Below are 24973 nucleotides of genomic sequence, written 5' to 3'. Positions count from 1 at the left end.
TCCCCTCTTCAACGGACTTCTCTTTCCTGTTTTTAGCTAGTTACAGCATCCCGAAACGTCTGCAACGTCATGTAAAAAATCTGAAGCGCTCCTTTTCTACGTGCAGTGTGCCGCTGGTGCGGAGTTTATTCCTGTTGGGAGAAAACTAGAATGAACTCCGCCCATCTGCTCTGTTTACTCTCCACATGGTTGAAAGTGCGAACTTGTCACTATCGCTGCTTCCTCCGCCGGATTAATATTTATACCTAGTAACCGATTCTCATGATTCACAAGAATAATTGATTAGACAAGTTCACAGACATGCTTGTAGAATTATTCACGTCTTGGTGAATAAACAACAGCTGTGTCATGCACAGAGGGACTCTGCTTCCCATGTGGAAGGCAGAATATGTGTGCATTAGAAAGGACATGCACTTTCATCAACATGTTATTGGGTATAATGTAGGATAATGCAATTATATATTCCATTGTCTATATTAAAACACAGAATGTAATACAGGAGCATCAAAATGTGTGAACATGCTGGTCTAATCACTATATGTGCACAAATGTAATACTTTAGACAAAACCTGTATATGTACATGTGATTGTTTTTACTCTATGGGTTGTAGCCAGTATGTACATTGGAAGGCACATAATTGACCAGTGTACAACCCAGGACCCTTTAAAGAAGCAACAACAGTGATTCAATGAGAGGCATTAGTGCCAACCACTACAACCCCATGCATGTTGCAGATTTCCTCTGGACATGTGAGTATACAGATAGCATTTATGCAAGCATATTTTACACATATTGCAATAACTATAAACATATCTTGTTTATAAACATATGACGTAAAATAAAAGTCTATACAATTTTTGCATGTAAGAATGCAGGTTGACATACTCAAAACCACACATGCCAATTATTTGTATAGTGAAAAAGTTGGAATTTAATTACTATGAATGTATATTGTATGCATGTTGACACAAGTTATAATGTTAAAGATTTACCACATTGGATGTCAATGTCATTACTCATACTAACATAGTCCTTCATGTTTGTTTACTGTTTGTATGAAAATATACTTTATGTGGATTGTACTGAAGATATGGTATGTTAAAAGAGCATTCCTTACCATAACATGAACCTTCCTTCCTTCCTCATATGACATAAAATGACTTTATTTTTCTATTGTATAAAAATGTATACATATTGACACATGCAATGGTTTACTCCATAGACACTAGGCCTACTAACCATGTGGTTTCTGACCTCTTTTGAGATAAGTGTACAATATAATCCAAATATTAAGAATGCAATGTATAGGTACATACACATGTTGATATGTTTTCACAATTTTATTTCTGTGTGATTTTTTTTGTCCTGTGTTACCTTGTAAAGTTGTAAATAAAACCTTGTTTCCACTCGCATCCCCTTGCTTGACTCTTTCATCTGACTAAACTCTAAATGATATCAGTTCATCCAAAATTACATAATCATGGTTGGATTAGGGTTGAGATTATTTACCCCTGAACATGTCTGTGAATAATGCCTGTCTCATTTCAGTGTCGGACAGTATAAAAGCCACCTTTACAAGTAAGTCTGTACAATAAAATACAATGTGTAGTTTGAATTCGTTAATGACCTATAACAGATTGTATTACTAAGGATGCTTCAATAACAATGAATAGATGTCGTTGGACAAAAAAGCAAAAACATCATAGCCTATAAGGATGCTTATACTGTTGTTGTTACTATTACAGCATTTCTTTCAGGCAGGCGACTCCGCATCAGATTACTGCGATGCTCAGATGAATCTGCTGACTCTCACTGCCCCTGTTAGAAAAAAAAGAAATAAATAAAACTTGCGTGTCTGCTGAGTCATGCATTGTACCTCACAATAATGATATCCATAGTCTAGGCTTTCCACTTTGAACCCAGAAGCTTTAACGTGGCTACTCAGCAACGATTCACGTATGACATCCAGTGTCTTTATTCGCATCTTGAGCTTTGAGCGGTGTAACTGCAGGAGAGGAGCCAGCTGTCTGCGGCTGCGGGAAACTGTCCTACATACCGCTTTATGATGATCGCTGCGGCGTTTTTGGTGCTGTTGAAGCCGTACAGTATTCAATGTGTGCTGCTGTTATTGCTGCTTTTGCTCGGGACTATTGCGACAATTTTGTTTTTCTGCTGTTGGCATCGCAGGCTTCGTAATGGAAAGCATCCTATGAAATCTGTGCTCTCTGGACGCTCCAAGAGCCGAGGTGAGTAGCGCAGGCCAGCCGCCTTTCCTCATCCTGACAGCTCATGTCTGTATACTGCATGTTACTCAGAGTGTTTTTATCGGTTTAGCTAGTAAAAAAAGCCAGCACGTATTCTGCAGTATGGGCTTTTAAAAAGGAACTAGCATTAAACGCATGAATATGTTAAATGTGTTTAAAGACCATTTTCTTATGCTCTGATTCCGCAACCTGAAATACACATCTTTTACATGGATGGACAGCTGATATGCGACATGTCATAGTCTACTTTATAATAAATGTTGGCTCATAATCTCTCACTCTAACATCTGTTATCTGTCCTGTAGTTGGCCTGCGAACACATCATTTTCGATCAGAGGTAGGATGAACTTTTTTCATTATGGGGCTGAGTCAGTCATCAGTTTATCCAACAGAGGGATCAACCAAGAGTTAAACGTGTACAAGCTTTATTCTGCTCTTCAGTTGTTTCCATGTAGGCCTATAATTTGACAAAGGCTTCACCCAAAACCCTATTTCCTTGACTTTATTATAGAGGACTGCATGACTATTTAAGGATCATATTGTACGCAGTGCGCATGTGTCATCAATAAATAATGTGGGTGATTTTGCAGTTTCATTCTTTGAAGGAGGCTAAACTCTTTACTTTGTAGTCTCAAAAATGCATGAATGAAAAACGAGGTCCAAACAAGCGGTAAGAAACCTACTCCAGCCTACTATATAATTTATCAGCTGTGTGTCATCATGTTTGATTCGTTAAGGAGAGCCTCACTGTCCCCGTTTCCATTTTATGAACTTTGTTTTCAAAAATGTTAAAAACGCTCTTCAAATACATCAAAATGCATTAAAGTAATTTAAAAACGACCATCACCAAAGACAACTTTGGCGTTTTGAAATTAATATTTACATTTATTTTTAGAGGATGACATTCACACAACCTATCGATAGATTCAGTTTTACTACATCCTCTGGTGTCTATAATTAAAAACGGTTTATTCAAAAGTGAAAAAAGTCAGCTGTAAGATGAGTTATAAGTAGCTAAACTCGTACTGTTAGTCTTATAGGCTGTAGTAAAGTGTATGTAGTGTAGCAGACAGCAAGACTAATTACATTTCATACTCTTAAGTTTTTGTGAGTCTTCATAGTTTTTAATCTGTAAAAGAAAAGCAAACAGTAGTATCTCTTGTCTAGCTCCCATAGCAGGTTATGTTATTGAACCACAGGACACTGAATCCCCACCATGGCAGCGCAGCACTGTAGCTGGTAGGGATTTAATATCACGTTCAAGGACAATACAGCCTTAATGTTGAGGAGCAGTACTCCTATGCCTTTAAACAAGTCAGTCTAACATGAATGGCTGAAAAACTCCTTTAGAGTGTAAAGAAGTTTTTTTTTCTTTTTCTTTTGTTTTCTACTGCAGTGATTTGAGTTGCTGTATCATCGTTTCAAACTCTGCCACCATCTTTGTGTAGTCTCAGATTTTGAAATCCATGTTCACCTTTATAGTGCCTCCTCAGCTTAAAAAAAAAACAAATCCAATCACTGATATGATGACAAAGCTTTTTTATTCCTGCTGCTACATCTGCCACTGCCTGATTCTGCTGTCAGCTTGACATTTATTCATGTTTCACAGTGCTTCAGACACAGTCCACGTCACGCAAGAAGGAGCCTACATGCTCGGGCAGCAGAGGAAAAGCCCAATCTGGTTGAGGTCCCTGAGAGCGATCCAGATTCATCATCTACTCTAAGAAAACGCAAAGTCAAGAAGAGAGTCCTGCCCGAATTTTACCAGTCTGTACAAGTCACCCCTACACGCAAACCTGTAGGTACTCCATTTAGCTGTAGTCATGATTAATACTGATGATAAGGCGATACTTTCTTCCCTCCACAGAGACACACTTGTGCCTATCAGCCTAAGGATTCAGTTCAGATGTTTATCTACAGGGTGTGCTAATGATGGATGGTCTCTTGATCAGCCTTATGAAATGAAAAGTTACTGTGTTGATACCTTGTATTGTTCCAGAATGTATTGTTTGGCTATTGATTATTAGATTAATATATGGACTAAATGTGCATATAACATGTGATTATAGATTTTAACCAATTTCTCCTGAGTTTTAAACCTGGTTGAGCACAAAAAAGGTTGGACCTGCTCATAGTGGATCCTAAACAGCAGTTCCTAGCCTAACTGGGAATCTAATTTTGCCTTAATTACTTAAACAGAATCATTTAAATCTATGATTTGCTAATGCAAAATTTGTAAGGACAATTTGTTGGTCACCAATGGAAACGATGAACTCATCTGATATAAAGATCTATTTTTAGCGGGCCGTCATGCTCCACTAGCTTTTCGACATTAACATTTCAAAAGGTGCTGCAGCCTTGATGTTAAAAAAAGCTGTAATAAATATCTTGCACACACAAATCACACAGCGTTTAACTTATTTAAAAATCATTAATCTGTGCATCATTCACACAACTTTATTGTTAATCCTTAATTTTGACTTTGAATTTTCTCATTTTTAACAAGTTTACCCTCAATTTGTCTTAGTCATCCTAGCTAGCATGCTGCTACGTGTTTCTTTCTAATCCATTATAAATCTGTTAACAATTTATCATTTTGGCATGGGATCATAACATGTTTTCATATGGATCAACTACTGAGTTCTGTTGACTGTTTTAGGCACAATATGTTCCTTCAGCTTCTCATTTCTGCGCCATGAATTTGGCACTCCTTCAAAATGAGAGTGTGCTCAACATCCTACTGTATTTTCTTTATCAGTTTAACATTTGATCCTAATATCTGTTTTTTTTTAATGGAGGGGAACATAAAACCACATGAACATAGAGCTGAAGAAACACAATATCATATTAATCAAATCCCCAAGTCCCTGGATGTTCTCAGGCAACTTTTATCCCCACTGCAAATGTCTGGTGTGGATAAACTGCTGTATAAAATTCAAAATGTAGTTCAAGACTTGACATGTCACTGATGTTGGGATTGATTATGTTCCACGTAACCAATCGATTTGTGCTGACTTGTGGAATCTTCATTAGTTGTGTTGCAATAATGTAGATAACAGACCCTGTTTGTTGCTTTTTTCTTGTTGAAGCACATAGAAAACAACTACATATCAACTTGTCCAGAGGCAGAGAGTGATATCACTATGTTACATATTGCTTCTGATACCTCCTAAATCATATTCTGTTGGCACTGGTACAACAAAATACACGTAATGTTTCAAATGTTAATGATATAGTATTTGGTGTGCAGGTGAGTGAGCAAAAGACAGTCTGGTTTTGTTAATATTGTTATTGTAGTAATACGGATGGATTTTTATATTAAATGATTGCAGCTCCACAGTGTTCTGTGAGGGAGCAGTCTTTAATATGTTATATCACCAGAAACTAGTCCAGGCCTATATCTACCCACCACTCATTCTTCATAATATTTTTGCATGCACAGCTGACCCTAAACTAAACCAAATGAATCTATGACTCGTCTTTGTGAAGCCGCATTTTTGTGTGTTTTGTAACTGAACATCTCTTTAAAAGAAGGAAACTAATGGTGACTTTACAAACAGATTTAGTAAATCTTTTTTTTAATCATGTACACTACAACAAAATGGAAGAATGAAAGCATTTGGTCATAAATGACAGATGCCGACATGAATCTGGTTTTTAAAAGCAATATAAACATCCATCTTGATGTGTGGTCCTCTCTTTTACAGTAACTGCACAAGTATTACTGACAAAGAAAAATATATGTAAAAGGAGTGACTAGATATTTTTCGACATAAAGGTTGTTTTTTGTACAGTCAGTGGAGATAAATCAGGTGATGTGGGAGGGACCTCCATTCTTGGTGGTTAAGACTGACTCAGGAGGACAAATATTTCTCCCTATAGGAGCCCAAGTAAACAGTTAATAATATTGGGCATTAGCTTTCCTCGATTCATGAACTTTTCCCCCCTTTTAGCGGGAGGATTTATGAATAAGCAGAAAGCTGATAAAAACTGCAACACTAAGCTGCCCTTTCTGCACTGGGTTTTATCCTGATGAAAAGTGATGCAGTGCTGGAAAGGCTGCTAATATTAACATGTTATTTTTATCAGCTCTGCTTATTTAACACTAACCCAGCATCAAGAAGAGATTCCCACAATAACTTTTTAAACAACAGTCTGAGACATCAAAGTTATCCATATTTACAGCAGCTCCAGGTTTACTTATTAATAATGCAAAGCCAGGCATGATTTTTTTTAAGTTTTAAGAGCAGAAACTCAGTAAATCTCCACAAACCTTTACTGAACTCTTCAGGATCACAGCAAACAGTTTGAGGTTGCATTTCCCCTTTAAGTAAGCTACGTTTAATCCAGCAAATGAAGTCTGGTCATACAGGTATTTTTTGAAGCCCCACCTTTTCTCCATTTCTTAGCATCAGGATGTGTCAACATATTGTAATCTGCATTTGTTCTCCTGTTGCTTAATCTCAGGTGTGTCAGGGTGTGCAGCAGGGCATTGCAACATTTGTTATTGCTTCTATTAGCAGTTCTGGTTTGAGTAAGAAAACATCTGCCAACATTCAGGAAAGAAAAAGAAATAATAATACTGCAGAGATGCATTTAGAAGTAGTTTTTTTCCCTAGCTGAATAGGTTTAGCCTGATTTAAATTTAAACCTTAACCAAGAGCAATACCTTTTGTGCACCTATGGGTCCTGTCTATCCTCCAATATGTGTATGGATGCTTTCACTGTGGTTTACACCACATATACAGTGCAGGCAGATGTGTAATTGTGTGCACGGTCTTCTCAGTAGGGGGGATCTAATGTGCATGTGTTGTGGGGTGCTTGCCATGGGTGTCTGTGGGAGCCAATGTTCTCTTGTTATCCCCGCTTTTGAGTTATTTGTAGCCACTCAGCACCTTTTGTGCAGGGATGGCGCTCTAACACCACCGTCGTTGTCGGAGCTGATGCTGCTGTTGGCTGCCGGGGTATGACGCGGAGACGCATACAGTCTGCTCTCCCATCACAGTCCAGCTCTGCCTCGACAGCACACAGCGTACCATCCCTTCAGCCCTCTGGAGATCTGACATCACCTAGCATCCTTAATGCTCCGATAAGGGACGAACTCGTGGCCGGAGCATCCCTCGAAGGGCGTGGCACCCCTTTTTAAATTGACGCACGGAATGTGTGATTGAAGGGTGGATGCTAATAACGCGCAAACAAGGATTGTTTTTTCTCCCAGCTGACAGGTCTCCATGTATACAGTGGTAAGTCTTACAGTTGACCTGGCGGGGGAGCCAGATACTATCGATTTCTCATTGCTTTTATTTGTCTCAATCTTTTGTTATGGATCATTGCGAGCTGGTGGCTGATGTCACGGAGCTTGCTCACACCTAACATGCGCTCACGTTACGCACTTTGACCCGCGATGGTGAGAAATAACATGATGAATGTGTGCTATGCTACTGGCCGCTAGTGTTTCTGCGCTGTGCTCTCTTTCATTTTAACCGTGCCTGTGTGTGAAATCAACACCAGCATTGTTTCTTTTATCCCCGTTTTTCTTTTGTCTCTCAGAGCTCCAGTTCGGGGAACCCTTCCCTGCACTGCTCCATGTCTTCCTCGGCGGATTTCTCAGACGAGGATGACTACAGTCTTAAATCTGGATCGGCATCACCGGCACCCGGGGACACTTTACCCTGGAACCTGCCGAGACATGAGAGGTCCAAGAGGAAAATCCAGGGTGGATCTGTTCTGGATCCAGCGGAGAGAGCAGTGCTCAGGATCGCAGGTGAGAGACACCCTCTGTGTTGTCCAGACAGTCATCACATAATAATGTAGGGGAAAACGGAATCTGCTGCAATACACAGGTCATATAAGGACTACGATGCTCATGGGTTTAGAACAATTTAGTAAGCTGTATGTTATTTTCTGTTGTGGTTTTGTTGCAGATGTGATGGTATTTTTGTCTCTATGAGGGTGATTGGATGTGTAATTTCCCTTAGTTACTTAATGAGGTTATTATTTTAATTTACATTTACACTATTTAGCAAACATAGAATTATTTATCTTATAAACACAAAATCTGAATGTTTCAGACATGACATAACAGGCAAAACATGGAATTCAGTCTCGTTTTCTTGTTGACATTTTATGACACTTTTACAGCGCTATAGAGTTTTATAATGACACTTTAGCACCACATTATACAATCCTCATCAAATAAGCTACCACAGTGTATCAGATCAGGTGGCCTTTAATCGATATATGGACTGTTGAATGTGACGTTTACATGAATCTGCGTGACAGCAGTGACAACTTGCTGTTTACAGACAGTAAATACTACCCAGACATCATTTCAAACAGTGTGGTTACTGTGCCAGAACCTCTGTCTGGCAGTCTGGCAGGTGGACAGAAGTAACGTGGACCGTGTTACGAACCGGTACAGAGACGCCGGGCAAGGAAAAGCGTTTATAATTTTACACTGCAAAAAATAAGCATCTCATCCAGTCCAGTTTTCACATGTTATCTTACTCGGGCCCGTTCAAGCAGATTCATGCAAATCAGGTGACACTGTGAGAGATTTAACCTCACGGGTTAAGAGAATGCGATTTTGATTATACCTTAATTTGATTTAAGACACAGTATTTGACTGATTGACTGATTTAGAGCGACATTTTTTGCAGCGCAGCAGGTCCAGCAGTGCTTCCTATCAATCTAGTGAGCCCCGGAGAGGAAGTGTCTCTTATTGGACGGACCTTAGACAAGGGAGGGATGTAGGGCGTTTCCTTTAGTGCAACAACAGCGCCGATCACTCTCAGCTCTCTCTCTCTCACACATACACACATGCACACAAACACACATGCACACACACGCACACACGCGCTGTGTCCCTGTCAGCCGCTGGTGAATGTCCAGTTTGTGGACTCCGGGTTATGGCTCAGTACGCACCGCAGGCATATGTGCTCTCGGACGAACAGGAATATCTCCAAGCCTATGAGGATGTTTTGGAAAAATACAAAGGTAGGATCAATGCTGATTGGTTCATATTTAGGCTTCGAGCCGATGAGATATTGAAGATATTGCCCCTATTGCTGCTTGACAGTTCAATAAATGTCAGCCTGCCCCCTCTCTCGCTAGTCACTGGCTGGTCTTAGTGTCTTTATCCCTGCAGTGGAAAAGTAGGAATATTTCCTGCATGACATCACATTTAGGCTAAATTTTAGTAACCAAGACAAAGGCTTTATTATTAGGGTTTGTTATGATCTCAGTTGATTATTAGAGGATTATTTCTCTTGTATAGCAGTTGGAAAGATACAGCTTGAACATATGTTCCGAAAATATTTAATGAAGACAGGCGATCACAGTGTCAACATTGTTTATTGTTTAATTCAAAGGTCTTAAAGGTGTGTGGTGATGAATAAATCATGTTTTCATAGTGTAAAAAATGTTTGTACGTTTTTAATGAGATCACATGTGGAACTCATTGATTGAATAATGCTGAGGTGACCTATGTGGTGTCTTCAGGCAGGCAGGACAATGACAGCAGGATGAGGCGTTAGCTCATATCAGTGGTTCTATTCCCTTCATGGGGCTGCTCCTTTTGGGCCTCTGTGGCTAATTAGAGCAAATCCATTACACATACAAAGAGGTCTATATCATTCAGTGTCTCTGTGACAACCAGAGCTCGTTGACAAAATCATACACACGCGTTGTGAGGCCAGGCCTGGAGGATCCGGGGGAGCTGAATGCAAACTGACAGCAGTGGTTTTAACCCCTCGTTTGTCCTCGCCACACAAGCAACCAAAGTAAAACAGAGGAACAGTAAATCACATACACTGTGCACTATTGTATGTCTCTCAGCTGTTGAGTATTGTAGCCAGCAGGGCCAGTCAGCTGTGGTATAAGGCTTTATCGCCCTGACAGGACTCTAATGGGATCATATGATGTAGCATCATTAGGACTCTGTTGCTGTTGTTTTGAGGCAGAAGAGCTGAGACAGACAATGAGCTTACTTATTTCCTGTCTTTCCTGCTATCACTAACTACCACTTGGCAATCAGTTCTTACATGTTGTGCATAAGGTTTTGGAGAGATGTTTGACTCCCTGCCAGTTTTTGCATGAACAATGAACTTTTCAATGAAGGGTAAGACAAGTTTTGGTTTTCTTGATAATTTTACCAACAAGTTTCAAAGTTTATGGCAAGCGTTGTAGCCTTAAAATAATTCTAATGCTTTGTCTTTGTTGTCTCAGTTAAACCAGGTCATCACCAGCAAAACTGACTGAATTTATTTTGTGGCTTATCAGTAATACTCTGCAAAGAAATGTGTAACTAAGGAGTAATCCTGGTAGAAACCTGAGACTGGCTGGTGGGCTAATTATTACTTACCTACAAACCTGTTCCCATCAGCTTTGTTTACATCAGTCTCTTCATTGTGAAAAAAATGTTCCAGGTTGGACCACTGACGCAGCATCATCATCATTAATTTTTTTAAGCAGATTCAGTCAAACAGAGAGATGGCATGCTTTAGTAAGTTTATCAACATTATGAAATCATAATTTAATCACAAAGATGTCGACTCCTTGTTTCTGAAAATCAGATAAATAGTCAGATAAATATTTTCTCATCTTAATATCTATAAAAAATGAATCTAATACAACGTATTACTTTTTAGAATGTTATATTTTCTGATGTAGAATTTATTACATACAATAGCATAGTAAGCAGGGTATTTTAGTGTACATGAGTGAATGAAAAGTCTGAGAAATATAACTTTATTCTCAATACCATCTACTGGACACAGTTTAGTTCTTAACATAAGTTCCCACTCACAGTCTTGAAAATGGCTTAAAATCGTATTCATTATTCCATAACAAGTTTGTTTGCTCCTTCACAATTTATATTTTTTTTCCTACAGGGCGCTGGCCAAGTGCTGGAAAAATCCCTTTATCATTTCTTACTTTATTTTTATTTGCAGTCGATGCAATCGGTCAGAGCCTCAAGCTTCTCCCCATGTGATGAGAACAGTATGAAAGGGACACATTTTCATGGCAAAATCATCAACAGTAACCAAATAAACACAAGAAAACAGACCAGTAAACAGAGCAGCCAGCAGTAAAGTAGCATAGAGCATTTCTTTGTTTCTCCAAATCAAGACTAAATCATTTTCATATTCAACAGCAGATTTAAGCCAATGTACATAATTAACCTATTATACCTGCTGTTCAAATGCTGTGGAGTGTATTTTTTATGTTAGTGCTTGTCACAATCTCGAGTCATCAAAAACCTCTGAGATAACATCAGTCATCAGCTTCAAAGGAGAGATAACACATGCACTTATTCGACTCTGACATGAGGTTTATTGAACCCCCTAATAATATATTGCCAGTTCTCAATAACAAGGGGAATACTGTATGAAGTGAAAGAAATATGAGTTTAGGATTTATTTGTGACTAAGCATAACAGGCCCCGTTGACTGGGAGCATGTGTGTAGTTCTTACTGCTCTGGCTGTAAGAATGCCACACTAATTAGGTATTAGAGGTAATAACACACTTAACGGTGGAATTGCTTTGGGGTGCTGAAATTCAATGCAGGCTTTTACAAAAGACTGTAAACTTGAGGAATGAGTTAAAGACATGTTTTGTCAGACACATACAACAAATAATGACACAGGGCAGTGGCTGTATAGGATCACACAGTTCTAGCAAAGCCTGCTTGGTAGGCCGTTGTCAGCATGAAGTTTCCCAGCAGTTGATCATCCTCTGACATCAGGGAAGATTTAATGGATTATACATTTGGTGGTCCAGTCAGCTCTTCTTGCAGTTCATTTTGTTTTCAAGATGCCATATGGCCTTAATAGTTTCGTTAGATTGGAGGGACAGTATTTTTTCTGATCAGGTTCCAAGTCAACATGTTTTGCTTCATGAGAGTACAGACAGTCTAGCAGATAACATCCGGAAAATTTTGATTCGAGCAGGAGACACATTTTATTTTCCAAGTTGGTGACCTGCTTATCCATGCTTTTTTACTCGTGGCCAAACACATTTTTGAATGCTGTTCTTTATAAAGACTACTACATTTGATTGAAAATGTAGAGCTGCAACTAACTTTTATTTTCATGATCAGTCAATCTGTTCATCATTTTCATGATGAATTGATTAGTTTGGTCTATAAGAATTCAGAAAGTGGTGATAATAGCAACCATTGCTTCAGAAAGCTCAAGCTGATGTCCTTGGATTTTCTAGTTTGTCCCGACTGTCCACAATCCAAAGACATTTAATTGACTGTCATAGAAGACTAAAGAAACCAGAAAATATTAAAATTAGAAAAGCTAATATAAGATCATTTATTTTCTTAGAAAAATAATAGAAGATGTGCTGTAACTGGACGCCAAAAAATACATTTACATTACCGTCAAAACATTCATAAAGATAATGCCCTGAATGTAATATGATAGAAATAGTGCTCTTTGCCAGGCTGCTGCTTCAGTCATCAGATCATAGACACATAAAAGTTATTGTATGTGAAAGATTGTGTTTCTTTAAGAAAAATAAAACAGACTTACATATACAGCACAATACCAATCTAGGATGCAGGCTCTGTATTATTTGCGCTATGGAGGAGGGTGTGGTCTGCCAGTGTCTGCCTCACATTTGTGTTTATGAATTATGCATTCTGCATTGTAACTAAATCTATTATTTTGGGCAGGATTTCTGTACATCCATTAAGGATATCCTTATTATTATTATTATTATTATTGTTAGCATTTTCTACTTTTATTACTTTATATTATCACACACAGCAACGAGTGAGAGAGCATTGTGTTTTTTGCACAGTCACTGCCTTTGTCCATCCTCCTGGGCCATGCCCAGCCCAACCCCTCGGCTCTATGTCGACAGCCCACTCATCACATTCAAATGGCCCACACACACGGCTCACACACACAACTCCCTCTATGGAGACTGTCTGCTACCGTACAAAAGACACTTTGTTTTATAGTAGCAGCATCCAAGTTCCAAAGACTTGTTCATGTGTCAAGCTGATGGTGTCGCGACAGTCTTTTTGGCTTTTCATTGAGATTTAAACGTCAAGGAGCCACACTGTGAAGGTGGTCTCTACCCGTCTAAATCGGTTCAACACATTAACATCCCTTTACTGAACTCTGTGCATGCAGAGAGGGCCTTTATATCCTCCCAAAAGTTGAGCACTGATTCACTAACTTATCTTGTTCACACAATAGGAACATTCTGTACTTCATAGGTTTAAATTAATCATAGTTTTACAGGTCTGTGAAACATTGTTAAAAAGAGAGATTACACAAACACATAAAATGGCGTGTATACACTTAATGTCTGCAAACCAGTATTTTTCAAAAAACAAGTTTTTTATTTATTTATTTGAAGCAATTGCGATTTCTTTTAATTTTAATTAATAATTTTTAATATTAAAAAAAAGAATATTTTGGCTTGGCACCTGCATATCACGTATCTGATAGCAGGACAATTGGACCTAACTGCTTGAAAGTAACCGGCAATATATTCAGTTTAGCAAATATACGAACAAATATGATTTAGATAGTACAATCACCGGGCTATCTAATTATGAAGGGCCATTTCACAGCTACCGGTGCCAAAATCCTAAGTGCTAATGGCTAATTAAGTGCATTAGATTTTGGGATCAGTTTCAAGCTAAACTTGGTGCTCTGTAATCTCACAGTAACATCTAGCAGTGACTGCTGTGGACTTATTAAAATGGCTCCTTGTGGTTTCATTTTACAGCTTTCACCAACATGTGTTTTCAGATCAGTATGTCAGATATCTCTGATATCAGAAATTCAATGACTTGTTGTTTTGGTGTTGCTGTCCATTAGTTTTAAAAGGTTTTATGGGGAAAATAAGAAACCTACTACAGTATATATACAGTATGCTGTATGTACTTATTCTAAAGCATGATATTGTTATTTCCTGGCCAAGCCCTTCATTGGTCTAATCAATAGACTTCCTTTTAAAATGGACAGTGTAATTCAAACCAGCAGAGGTCTTACTGCTCCTTCTGCCTGTAGTTAGAGAATCATGTCTGCATTTTGGTGTCTATTTAGATTTTAATTTTATATTTTGTCTGACAAAATATAAAATATAGAGATATACAGACATTGTCTTTCTGGAATATATTTGATTAATATTCTTCATATTTTTTATGAAGTTATATGAAATGTCACTTTAATGCAGTCTCATCTAGTTGAATTATATCTGTGTCTGAGTGTGAAGCCTGCAAGCTGTTTTTTTTCCAATTGTTGTATTTATATGCTGTCATGGTGATAGGAAGACCAGCATAACTGAACCTCATTCCATGGCTCTGCTTAGCTCCTCTTACATGAGCTCATCCTGTCTCCTAACCCACCCCTGACTCATGCTCTATAGCCATGCCGCTCCCACTCCAGCAGCACCACCCTTTTCTCCCAAATGTAGCAGATGCTGGGAAGTAATCCCATTTTAGCAGTAGGAAACAGATTTCCTCTCTCTTTTGTTCCATAGGTGGTCAAGAAATGAGCAATTCCCCCTGTTTTTGGGTTAACTCTTAATAATATTTAAACAAAATGGTATTGCTATACTCACATGAATTGCATAACTTAATAGATGACAAAGCAAAACATAAACTGGGCTGAAGTTGAGACCCATTTGAGCAGAATCAGTGAAGAGTAGTGTGAAGATACAGACGAGTGACTAATTAAAGGAAGAATAAAACACAAAAAATGCAGGTGTCTCCTATTGGTTTGATGAAAACTATGTAAATCATGAACTCTGGCCTCAGCAGTCTCCAAAATGAAACTCGGTTGAGCACCAATTTTGGAATAATGTGTTGCAGTGTTTGTACCACCATCATCAAAACACCCAATGATGGAACGGCTTCAGTAATAATGTTTTTTGATTCCTCCAGTGGTGCTACAGAGACTTTGAGAATCTATGTAAAGGAGACTTGTCTGGCCCTGGCTGAAACACTTTGGTTGTTTTCTCCATTATTTAGTAACACATGAGTGTATTGTTAGAAGTGTTGGGGAACGTTACTTTTAACTTCACCTTCACATCCTGCATGTGCTTTTCATGAAGGGTTGTACAATATTTTAACTTAAGCAGTCGGTGTCCTGAGAATTACGGTCTAACATACCTGAAACTTAATTACAAATGTCAGTAGTATCATAAATTAAGAAGCCACCACTCTATTGCACTGCACATTAAGGCCTGGTCAATATGTTGATTTATTTCTGTTATTTCAAAATCCATAATTGGCTTCCTATGTGCTATGTGCTATGTGCTTTGAGATGAAAATGTGGAAAATAAGAACTGTGTGCAGCAGTGTATCCTTCCTTCTATGTTTACTCTGCCTACATCTTCTCAATAGCACATTGCAGGAAGGATCTGTAGATAAGATAATAATTTCTGTGCAGATGCTAAGACAATGTTGTCTTTTTCTTGCTTTCTTCCTCTCTTTGTCTTTGATCTGCTTTAAGTTTGGAGAGTAAAGTAGAGGCTGAGCTGCTTCGAAGGCTTGCCAACCTGTTTCAGATACGAAGCTGTTCCAGCCACATATTTCAGGTGCTGCCCTGCCCTGCTGAGAAGACTGACGGTAGTGTTCTCAGTTACAAAGAATGGCAAAAATGCTTCCTCTAGTGCCCCCCCCCCCCCCCCCCCCATAACGTCTCAGTTGTGTTTTTGTTTACCACCTATCCAGATGTCATAAAGACTACAAACATGTCCACTAAAGTTCTGTGAAAGAAGGTAGCCATTTTTAGCTGAATCATCATTTCAGCGGACCTCTGTTATAATTCGCAGTTTGTTTAAAATCCCTTTATATACCCAATATGTCATCTGAGACAGATAAAAAGTTGAATATTAGTCTCTTAGCTGCAGACATGTCTTACAAAACCACATGAATCCTAAATAAGGAAAGCTTGTCACATACCAACTGCACCCACTTTATAAAACTATATGTATGTGCTGGAAGAGCCAACTGCTCATGTTGTATGTTATTCATCCTAATCATGAAGAATTACGTGGGTGTGGAGTGGAGCTTTAGGCTACACCTGTTTGTTTGTTTTTTCATTCTGTGTGTGACCAAGATCAGCCTGAATGACACAACTGTGAAAATTCATATCCTGCCATTGTTGTTTTTTAAAGGAGACACATAATGAACATTTTCAGGTCTATATTTTTAATCTGCAGATCTACTGTTATATCTTTGCATGATTCACAGTTTAAAAAAAAAACATATATACTGTATACTGGTCCTTTATTCGGCTCCTCACTTCACCCTCTGTCTGAAACAGGCTGTTTTAACTCCTGTCTCTTTAAAGCCCTCATTTTGATGAGCCTGTTCTGTTCTGATTGGCCATCTTCTGAAAGCTGCATCACAACTGACTTCCAGACAATCAAGAGGCAATGTCAAAAAACCATGAAGCAAACTATAGTAATAGGATTTCATTACTTGTTCTTGTTCTTCGTTTGAAATATCAGCTTCTCAAATACATTCGTGCATGGTGGATTTGGAATTGGATCCAAAATATGAGAGTTGACAATGTGACCAACACATGGAAAAACCTTAGCAATAACTGTAGCAACCAAGGCTATAGATCTGACAGCGGTATAAAGGCCTGCTGGTGAGCTGACGTCAGCTCGTCTGCAAGGTACAAAGAACTTTGCAAACAGTGTTTGAAGGCAGATTGAAGCCCTGCCTTTTTCTTTGCAGGGAGCATTTCTACTTATGTCAACCTTAAGTTTTGTAACTTTGACCATGTTTAACATAGATATCTGACGTCATAACAGTAAATAAAAACAGAAAACCACAAAAAACATAATATATGCCCCCTTTAAGGAACATTTTCAGAATTGTGTTATTCTTTTCAAGTGCAGCCTTTTAAATTAGAGGTACACAATGTTACCTATTTCTCAAAATATGTGCTAGTACGCAATACATATCCTTGTAATCAAAACAAAGCTAAGGTACATGTGCCTTTGCTCACTGAGCTGGTTGTAACATATGATATGTGCAGTGAGAGCTGTTTAGTGAGTCCTTGTCATTGGTTGGAGGGTTGATGGCTTTTCAGTTTAGCTTTTATATCTGTTTTGATTTCCCTCCCATATGAGGTCAAGAGGATTACACAGGCCAGAATTTGATTGCTAGGACTTTTTGACTCTGCTCAGCTCAGAATATGGGGATATTTTAGGCACGCTGACATGACAAGATGCCAAAGGGTTTCACCGGCCCTATGTGTAAATTTGTTCTCAGGAAAACAAGTACTTATGCGCTCTCCTACTCAAACAAGCTTGTGAAAATGTAAAAGTGAAAGGTCAGTGTGAAGTGCTGGAGATCGTCCTGTTGCTGGTCGAATTTCCAAGAGTCTGAAATTCATGTTGTTGGAAACAGTTCAGTAACTATCATTCACACAGATGCAGTGTCATGTCATTGACTCTAGTTTTGGAGTATAAATAAATCCTGGGCAGGATATCAGAACCTCTATTAAGCTTTCCTTTGGGGTGGATAAATCAGATTCAGAAAACACAGTATCAGAGTAGGAAACAGATTTAGAGTCTAACTCACAAATACACAAAACTTCATTCAAATCGTCTTGGTTGAATGTAGGAATGAAGGACGTCACCTAACTGGCACAGATTATGTGGCCAGCAGTTGCAGGGCAGCATGGTTTAGGGTTGTAGCTATTTATAGTTCTGCACATGTGCTTTGCTGAGGTCTACAAATAAGTGTCTCAGGAGCGCCATGGCTGTCTGTGTAAATGCTTTGGTAGACTCTTGGCAAGCCAGGCTCAGAATGTACACAGCGAACCTGCAGACTGTCTGCCTTTATACAACGTTGGCTACTGTGTGTAATTATCAGAGTAAATTTGCACTTGTAAAGGAAGCTTTAATAATACCATTTTTGAGGCGGCACTCAAGGTTTGTTTTAAATGTCAAGAAGTTCAACTGTAATGTGAGAGAGATGTGGTTAGTCAGGCTATCGTGCTCCTTTAAACATCAACCCATTAAAGTCAGAGGTCACAAGCTTTTGGTTAACACATTTCTAAGCTGTTCTCAGACCTCTGGTGGAGATTTACCAGATTTAAAAGTGAAAACACTGAATCATCAAAAATCAAATGTGCGGGTTATTCCTTAATACTTCAAGCACTACTGGTGAATACAAATTTGAATGTTGTTCAAAGTCACACATTGTATATGTTTCTAATTGTTGTCTAATAAGGAAAGTAATTGCAATTTCTCCCAATTATTATGGTTTGGAGGCTTTTTACTGTATAAGCAAACTTTAACAATCAAATGGACATTCTATTTTTACTGGTAATAAGTGTAAGATTGTTTTTAATATTAAAAGAAGCAAACTGTTAAGTGACGATAACAGAGCATCTCCTGTCTTTGCTTGAGGTGTTTGTAGAGGCTTTTTAATGTAAATGAATCTATTCTAAATACAAGGAAACTCATGTGATTTATTATATTGTGGGATTTACCCTCCAATCCTGACAGACCTGAAATTGGATCTGAAAGTTCAAACTTGCTAATGATAATGGCTGAACTTTGTATTCTGCTCTTACATGTTTTGAGGTTAATTTTTGTCGTACAATCATGTGTTTTTGCATAAAATTCACAGTTAACTACCAGAAATAACTTCACAAGCAAGTTGTCTTTGCTTGAGGTGTTTGTAGAGGCTTTTTAATGTAAATGAATCTACTCTAAATACAAGGAAACTCATGTGATTTGTTTTATTGTGGGATTTACCCTCCAATCCTGACAGAAACTGAAATTGGATCTGAAAGTTCAAACTTGCTATGAAATTGATAAACCTGACACTTAAAACACTTCTGTTAAGTTTAAGCTTTTTCTTATTTGATCTGCCATTCTGTCATTGTCATTGTTAAGAGTTGCAGAGCTGGTTGCTTTTCTGTGAAACTGTAAGCAAATGATTGTTATCTGATCTCTACTACGATTTCCTCTGTGTCCATTCATATTATGACTAAATAATGTCCAGCTGCTGTTTAAATTCAGGTAGGACATGGATATTGTTTTTTCTCATAAGATCCTCAAGAGGGCACCATAATATTACGCTCACCTTCAAATTTTGCAGCATAGGTACATAATTTCCCATAATCACCACTTTACCAGAGCATATTGAAGTCTGTCCTCTTTGGTTGTATTTCTGCTTATGTTGCTAATATTAAAACACTTTAACCTGTAGGGCACAAATGATTAAACCTGTTTTTGACACCACGTGGATGAGGTTTATCTGAGTCAATTAAACTTGCCTGTTATCAGTAATCTGTGCAATAATATAATATATGTACAGTACAGAAGTCTATTGCTGATTATATCTAAAAGCTGGTTGGTTTTTTCATCTTGTACTTTGCTCTGAGCCAGAGAGTTTCCTGGAATACTTTCCCACCCAATCTATATTAATGAGTTTCCTGTGAGGTTTATACATTATGCAGGAAAGAGCCCTAGATATGGGCATTGCAAACCAAAATGGTGTCCTTCTGCAGGCCACAAAGCTTTATTTCTCTGTGATTCAGCTGTGAAGTCACAGAGACACATACATCATCAATGACACAGCTGGTAAAAGTCTCCCACTGCATCATACCTTGTATACTAACACTGTCCTTTCCTTATTTCTTAGGATTCTTTCATTGATTTATTTTACTGGCTCATTTTAGTCTAAGACTGGTGTGATGGATTCATGTGGTCCTTCCTGTATTTGATCTGGATGTGTGCAGACCATCATACAAAATAATTATCACACCAACCCAGTTTCTAATTCTCAGATGATTTTACACGTGTACTATTTTTAGATGAACTAAATATAAGAATCTGCAGAGAGAACAGTCACAGGGCATTTAAGGTACCTCCACTATGTTAGAAATGTGTGTTTCAGACTTTAAGAACAGCCAACAGTATGTGATATTGACAACCATCAGCTTTTTTTCATGTCACTACCTTCAATGAAAATAATGTAATTTAACTGAAAGCACACCTTGTGTTATCTGTTGACTTTATCAACACTGAGTGTAGTTTGTCCTTTCATTTTCTATAACTACCTTATGTAACCATATCTTATGTAACTGCTTTGTTTAATACAGTCAGAAAACAAATGTAAAGTTCCACTAAAACCTCTTAACTGAACAACTTCCATGGAAAAAATGCTTTATTGGCAATTTTCATGTAAAGTGTTGCTGCTGCGCAGTACATGTATGAAGATGGTAGTATTTAGTGTACAGTCAGCTGAACATAATTGTACATTACACATAAATAAACAGGATTTATCCTGCCACAGTAACCTTCTTGAACCATGTTAACAAGGAACTTCTCTTCTTTTTTTCTCTCTTTTTTTATGAGAGGCACTAATTTCTTCTGCGTCTGAGAGCTGCTGCTAGATAAACACTGAACAGAGCTGAAAATATAGCGAGTAACCATGGAAAACCTGACAGGACTCGTTGGAAAGGGAGTCATAGCTGCCCTAGAGGCTGGTAGGCAGGCAAAGCAAAAAGAGGGAGACTGTTACTGATTCCACAGTCGCTCACTCACATGGCATTCATTTACCTGAACCACGATCCTCTTGACGGTCCCCAAGAGCTGGTTAACAGGATGAAGTACCTGCTTAAGACCGAGAGGGAGCAATCAGCTCACCTGGTAGCGCTAATGTGCTGCATGGGTCAGTATTTCTCTTCACGCTTCTTGTTGTTTCCTTCCAAGTTTAGTCGTGTCTGTGCTTGATCCTGACTTATCGTAGGTAACGACGTCTTTGAGCAAAACGTTTTTTTGTAATCCACACCAAAGATTATTGAAAGGAGGGGGTTAGTTCTGTGGTCCATGTTCAGGAAAATGCTGAATATCATCCACAGGGTCGTCGTTTGTGGAAGACTGAAGGATGGCACTATTTTTAATGTCAATGATTTTTCTTATTTTGCATGTTATCATCAGTGCATGTGAGCTTTTTTATGAGGAAAATGTTGTGTGGTTGTGACCAGCAGGCTGCAAACCGTGCAATGAGTCCGAGCTGTGGTGACTGGCCTGAATCCTGCTCCGACACAGGATCGAAAAATACAGTGACGAAAAATAGAAGTTGTTCATTTTACGGAAACATAATAATGCAAGAGTTTATTTTATTTCTCTTTGTTATACTATATGTGCTAGAGAAAAAACACAGATCTGCTCCTCTCCTTTTTTATTGAATCCAGTTGTGCCCTTGTCTCGCTTGTGTCTCTGGCTGGTGGAAGTCTGGTTGCTATGGAGATGGGAAACAAAAAACATGTGGTCAGCAGTAGAAAGTGATGCAGTTTTGGTTGCTAGGAAATAATATCCTTCTTTTCATCCACTGGGACTTGTGGTCGTAATATACTCTTTTTTTTCTTTACCACTTTACTGAAACTATAAAATCCAAACATATCATTAAAAACTGACTGTGTGCAACAGGAAGCAGAATATTAAACTTTAAAAAGGAATTACTAAATGCCTCAAAATTTAGATGTACACCCATTAGAAAAGAACAGTCCTGTTTCCTGTCTTTCCTGTCCAGTATTTATTTTAGTTACCATTAATGCAATCTACTAGGCAGCATAACAGGCTCATACAAAGTAGAATTATTGGTCTGGTCTAATGATAGCTGTCTTCAACCTAAACATCTCTTTGACGATTCCTTTCCTTTGCAGTGTGAAAAAAAATCAAGAGTAATGATTTGTGTTTTTCTCTCTCTCTTTCTTCTTCAGATGAAAGAGACAGAGTGCAGAAGAAGACATTTACAAAATGGATAAACCAGCATCTGCTGAAGGTAAGAACTAATGTGATCTTTTCATGCAGAGGGGAAACCATAAATTATAGTTTGAATTCTGACAATTTTTTCCCACAGTGATCAGCAAAAATAACATTAACAATCCTTTAGACAGGTATTGGCTATAATAACAATTAGCACTCTCCATGCTGGGCCCTAACATGCATAGATTCCTCCCCAGACATTATTAACACTTGTCAAAAGTCATTTAGCATGACATGCGCTGTTGCACCATTGCTGTAACAGGCCGTCTTTTGTAGACTCAGGAATTTGAGTCGCCTACTGTGGCATTTCATCTGTCTGTGGAATTTAATGAAACACTTTAGCAGGCAAACAAGCACTGGCTTGTCTTTGTTGAAAAGAGTGATTGCCTAGGAATCATATGTAATATTATATTTTATAGGGTTCATGGAGCAGTGGTACACTAACGACTAAAATTACAAAAAAATGCACTATCTTTTGACATAGATATTAAGTGGAAGTGTAATTGATTTGTTTCAGTATTATGAAGTGAATAAAAGGAAAAGCATTTTCTGACATGAGATGCTATGAGCACCTAACTGGTACTGATATGTAGGTGCATAAGTTGTTGCAAGGAGTCCCGTGAAAAGTCCCACAAATCAAAGTGTTCCTAAATGCTCCAATAAGGAGTTGTCAGAAACTGTGATGGTAATGTAATTGAAAACTGACATAAAATATCTCAAGTATCTTTAGTATCTCAAGCCAAACTTCTATGTGCAAGTAGATTTTTATACCACATTGAAGATCGTGACACACAAACACACACAGCAGGCAAATCAAAGAGGTAATTGTATGCCTGCAGTCATTTAAATGTACAAAACCGCTTTAACAAGTAATGTAACTGGTAAGATAATTGTATAGCAGTTACCCCTTTACTTTGTGAAAGAAAGGTCACAGTGTTTATAGCTCTTATGAATATCCACACTCAAATGTGAGTTGAAAAGCAAGAGATGTGGTGATTGTTTCAATAGAAAAGGACAATCTTTCCTTGATGGTATTCATACTGTTGCTCTCGTTCATGCATGCATACTGTGAAGTGACAGAAATAGTTGTTTGAAGAATGAAAAAATAGGACTTGAGAAAAAAAATGTAAACCCTGCTTACTTCCTCACCTCTACAGACTACAGTGTGAAGACAGCGAGCTTGTCAGGTTGTGTGTGTCAGAAAGCTACAAAAAGTGCAGCAATCCAAATTCTGATGTCATTATGTTGTCTGTCAATCTGAAAATCACTTTGTTTGAAGCATAGTGAGCCCTTTAACATACATGTTTATTATCACATGATTGGTGGTCCACTCTTTTTCCACAAACATGTTGTATTTATTATTTTACTCCCGAGGGGGTCTTTGTTGTCTGTGATCATCATCTTTGAAGCTTGATGTTTACTTGGCCATAATCTTGAAGAAGGAAGTAAATAATATTTATGTCTACTTAACAGCAATAAGACATGAAGCTTAAGGGAGAAACAGCAACACGTGTTTTGTAAGGCTGTGTATTTTCTTTTTTTTGAATCAGCTAAACTTGATGTAATGATTTAATCTTGATGGAACCTTTGCATTTAATTTGATGTGCTATTTTAGATATTTGAACTGATCACAGATGAGTCAGTCGTCATTTAAAGCAAATAGCCAGTTCTTTTACAGCTGGTCATACAGATGGTCCATGAGAAATCAGAGGTGCTGAGTAATAGTTGAGAATTTGCTTGGTTGACCCAATAACATAAGGGTGCAGGTCTATTTTGGCTTCACAGCTGTGGCTGCTATCTGGGATTACAGTGCTGAAAGTCCCGTGTCAAAGCAGGTCAACGGGCAGGAGGGTGACTTCAGAGGCGCGGTATGTAGGACAGGAAGGAGAGATGGGCCTGCTAGAAGGAGAATGCCTCGGACTGTAGTTGTTAAGTGCCCGGCTCAAGTGCTTAGTGGACTGTTGATATGGTGTCAGGTGTGATACAGTGTGTTGCTGACGCTGTTATTCAGTGTTTTGTACAACATTAATTTCAGTTTATTGAGAAATAAAAGAAGCAAAAGTAAATATGTTGTAATATGTGACCTTTTAAAGAGGTTTTGGCTTTAGCTGAAACTAAACACCAAGTTGACTGAATTTGGGAGAAATATCAAAGGCAATGGGTGGATGATAGTGACAGAGCCTGACCGATACATCAGTCAGACGATATTATCACATCATATTATCATCAGTATCAGTGTATAGGTTGTCCAACATGCACAGATACATTTTTTATTTTTTAGAGCTTATAGAGGCAGCATTTTATCTATATTTGAGAATTTTTCTTAATTCAAATTTAATATTGATGTACATATGTTTTTGTTGTTCAATTCAATATTTTTATTTATGTGACACCAAATCACAACAAAGGTGATCATACGCTACACTTCATATTGAGTAGGTCTAGATCATACTCTAATTTAATACTAATTTTATTGTGTTAAAAAAACCCATTATTATATATATTATATTTGTAATTATTTTAAAGTTCTCAGTGAATTTTACCATTTCAATGCAATGATGTAATTTCATACAATAAAGTTTATTGTAAACTGTAAAATATCATGCCTGCATTTCATATATTTGTGACCAGTGTTATGTATGTGTATATTCTGTGTGTCAATATCAGAATTTTCTTTCTCCTTAATATCGATATCAGTATCTGCCCCAATACTCTCCAGTATTGATTAGGTCCTAGTAGTGATAATTGTGATAATGTTGGTGATATTAATGCTTTCCTGATGTAATAAATTATCTGTTCTTTGGAAATTGAGATTATGATGGAATAATTATAGTCAGAAAGCATTTTTGTTTTCATGTACAGTAGCTGTGTTATAACCACCACTGAACACTGTTATTACAATATGATATTTGTAGTTTGCTCACATTTTGC

At 38.0% G+C, this 24973-nt stretch overlaps 1 protein-coding gene across 1 annotated transcript in view; it reads left to right on the top strand.

The window, feature by feature from the left end:
- The first annotated feature begins 2066 nt into the window (after positions 1 to 2066).
- The window catches only part of dst (dystonin), a 105341-nt gene continuing 82434 nt past the window's right edge, over positions 2067 to 24973 (top strand). Inside the window, exons 1-5 of the mRNA XM_053333182.1 lie at positions 2067 to 2247; positions 2571 to 2602; positions 3875 to 4063; positions 7816 to 8029; positions 21997 to 22058. Of these exons, the coding sequence (XP_053189157.1) occupies positions 2067 to 2247; positions 2571 to 2602; positions 3875 to 4063; positions 7816 to 8029; positions 21997 to 22058 (678 nt within the window). The remainder of the gene's footprint in view (positions 2248 to 2570; positions 2603 to 3874; positions 4064 to 7815; positions 8030 to 21996; positions 22059 to 24973) is intronic.

Source organism: Scomber japonicus, chromosome 14 (assembly GCF_027409825.1).
Source record: "Scomber japonicus isolate fScoJap1 chromosome 14, fScoJap1.pri, whole genome shotgun sequence".
Lineage (NCBI taxonomy): Eukaryota > Metazoa > Chordata > Actinopteri > Scombriformes > Scombridae > Scomber > Scomber japonicus.
The sequence above is the reverse complement of the archived record's forward strand: the minus strand, read 5'-3'. Positions and strand labels throughout refer to the sequence as shown.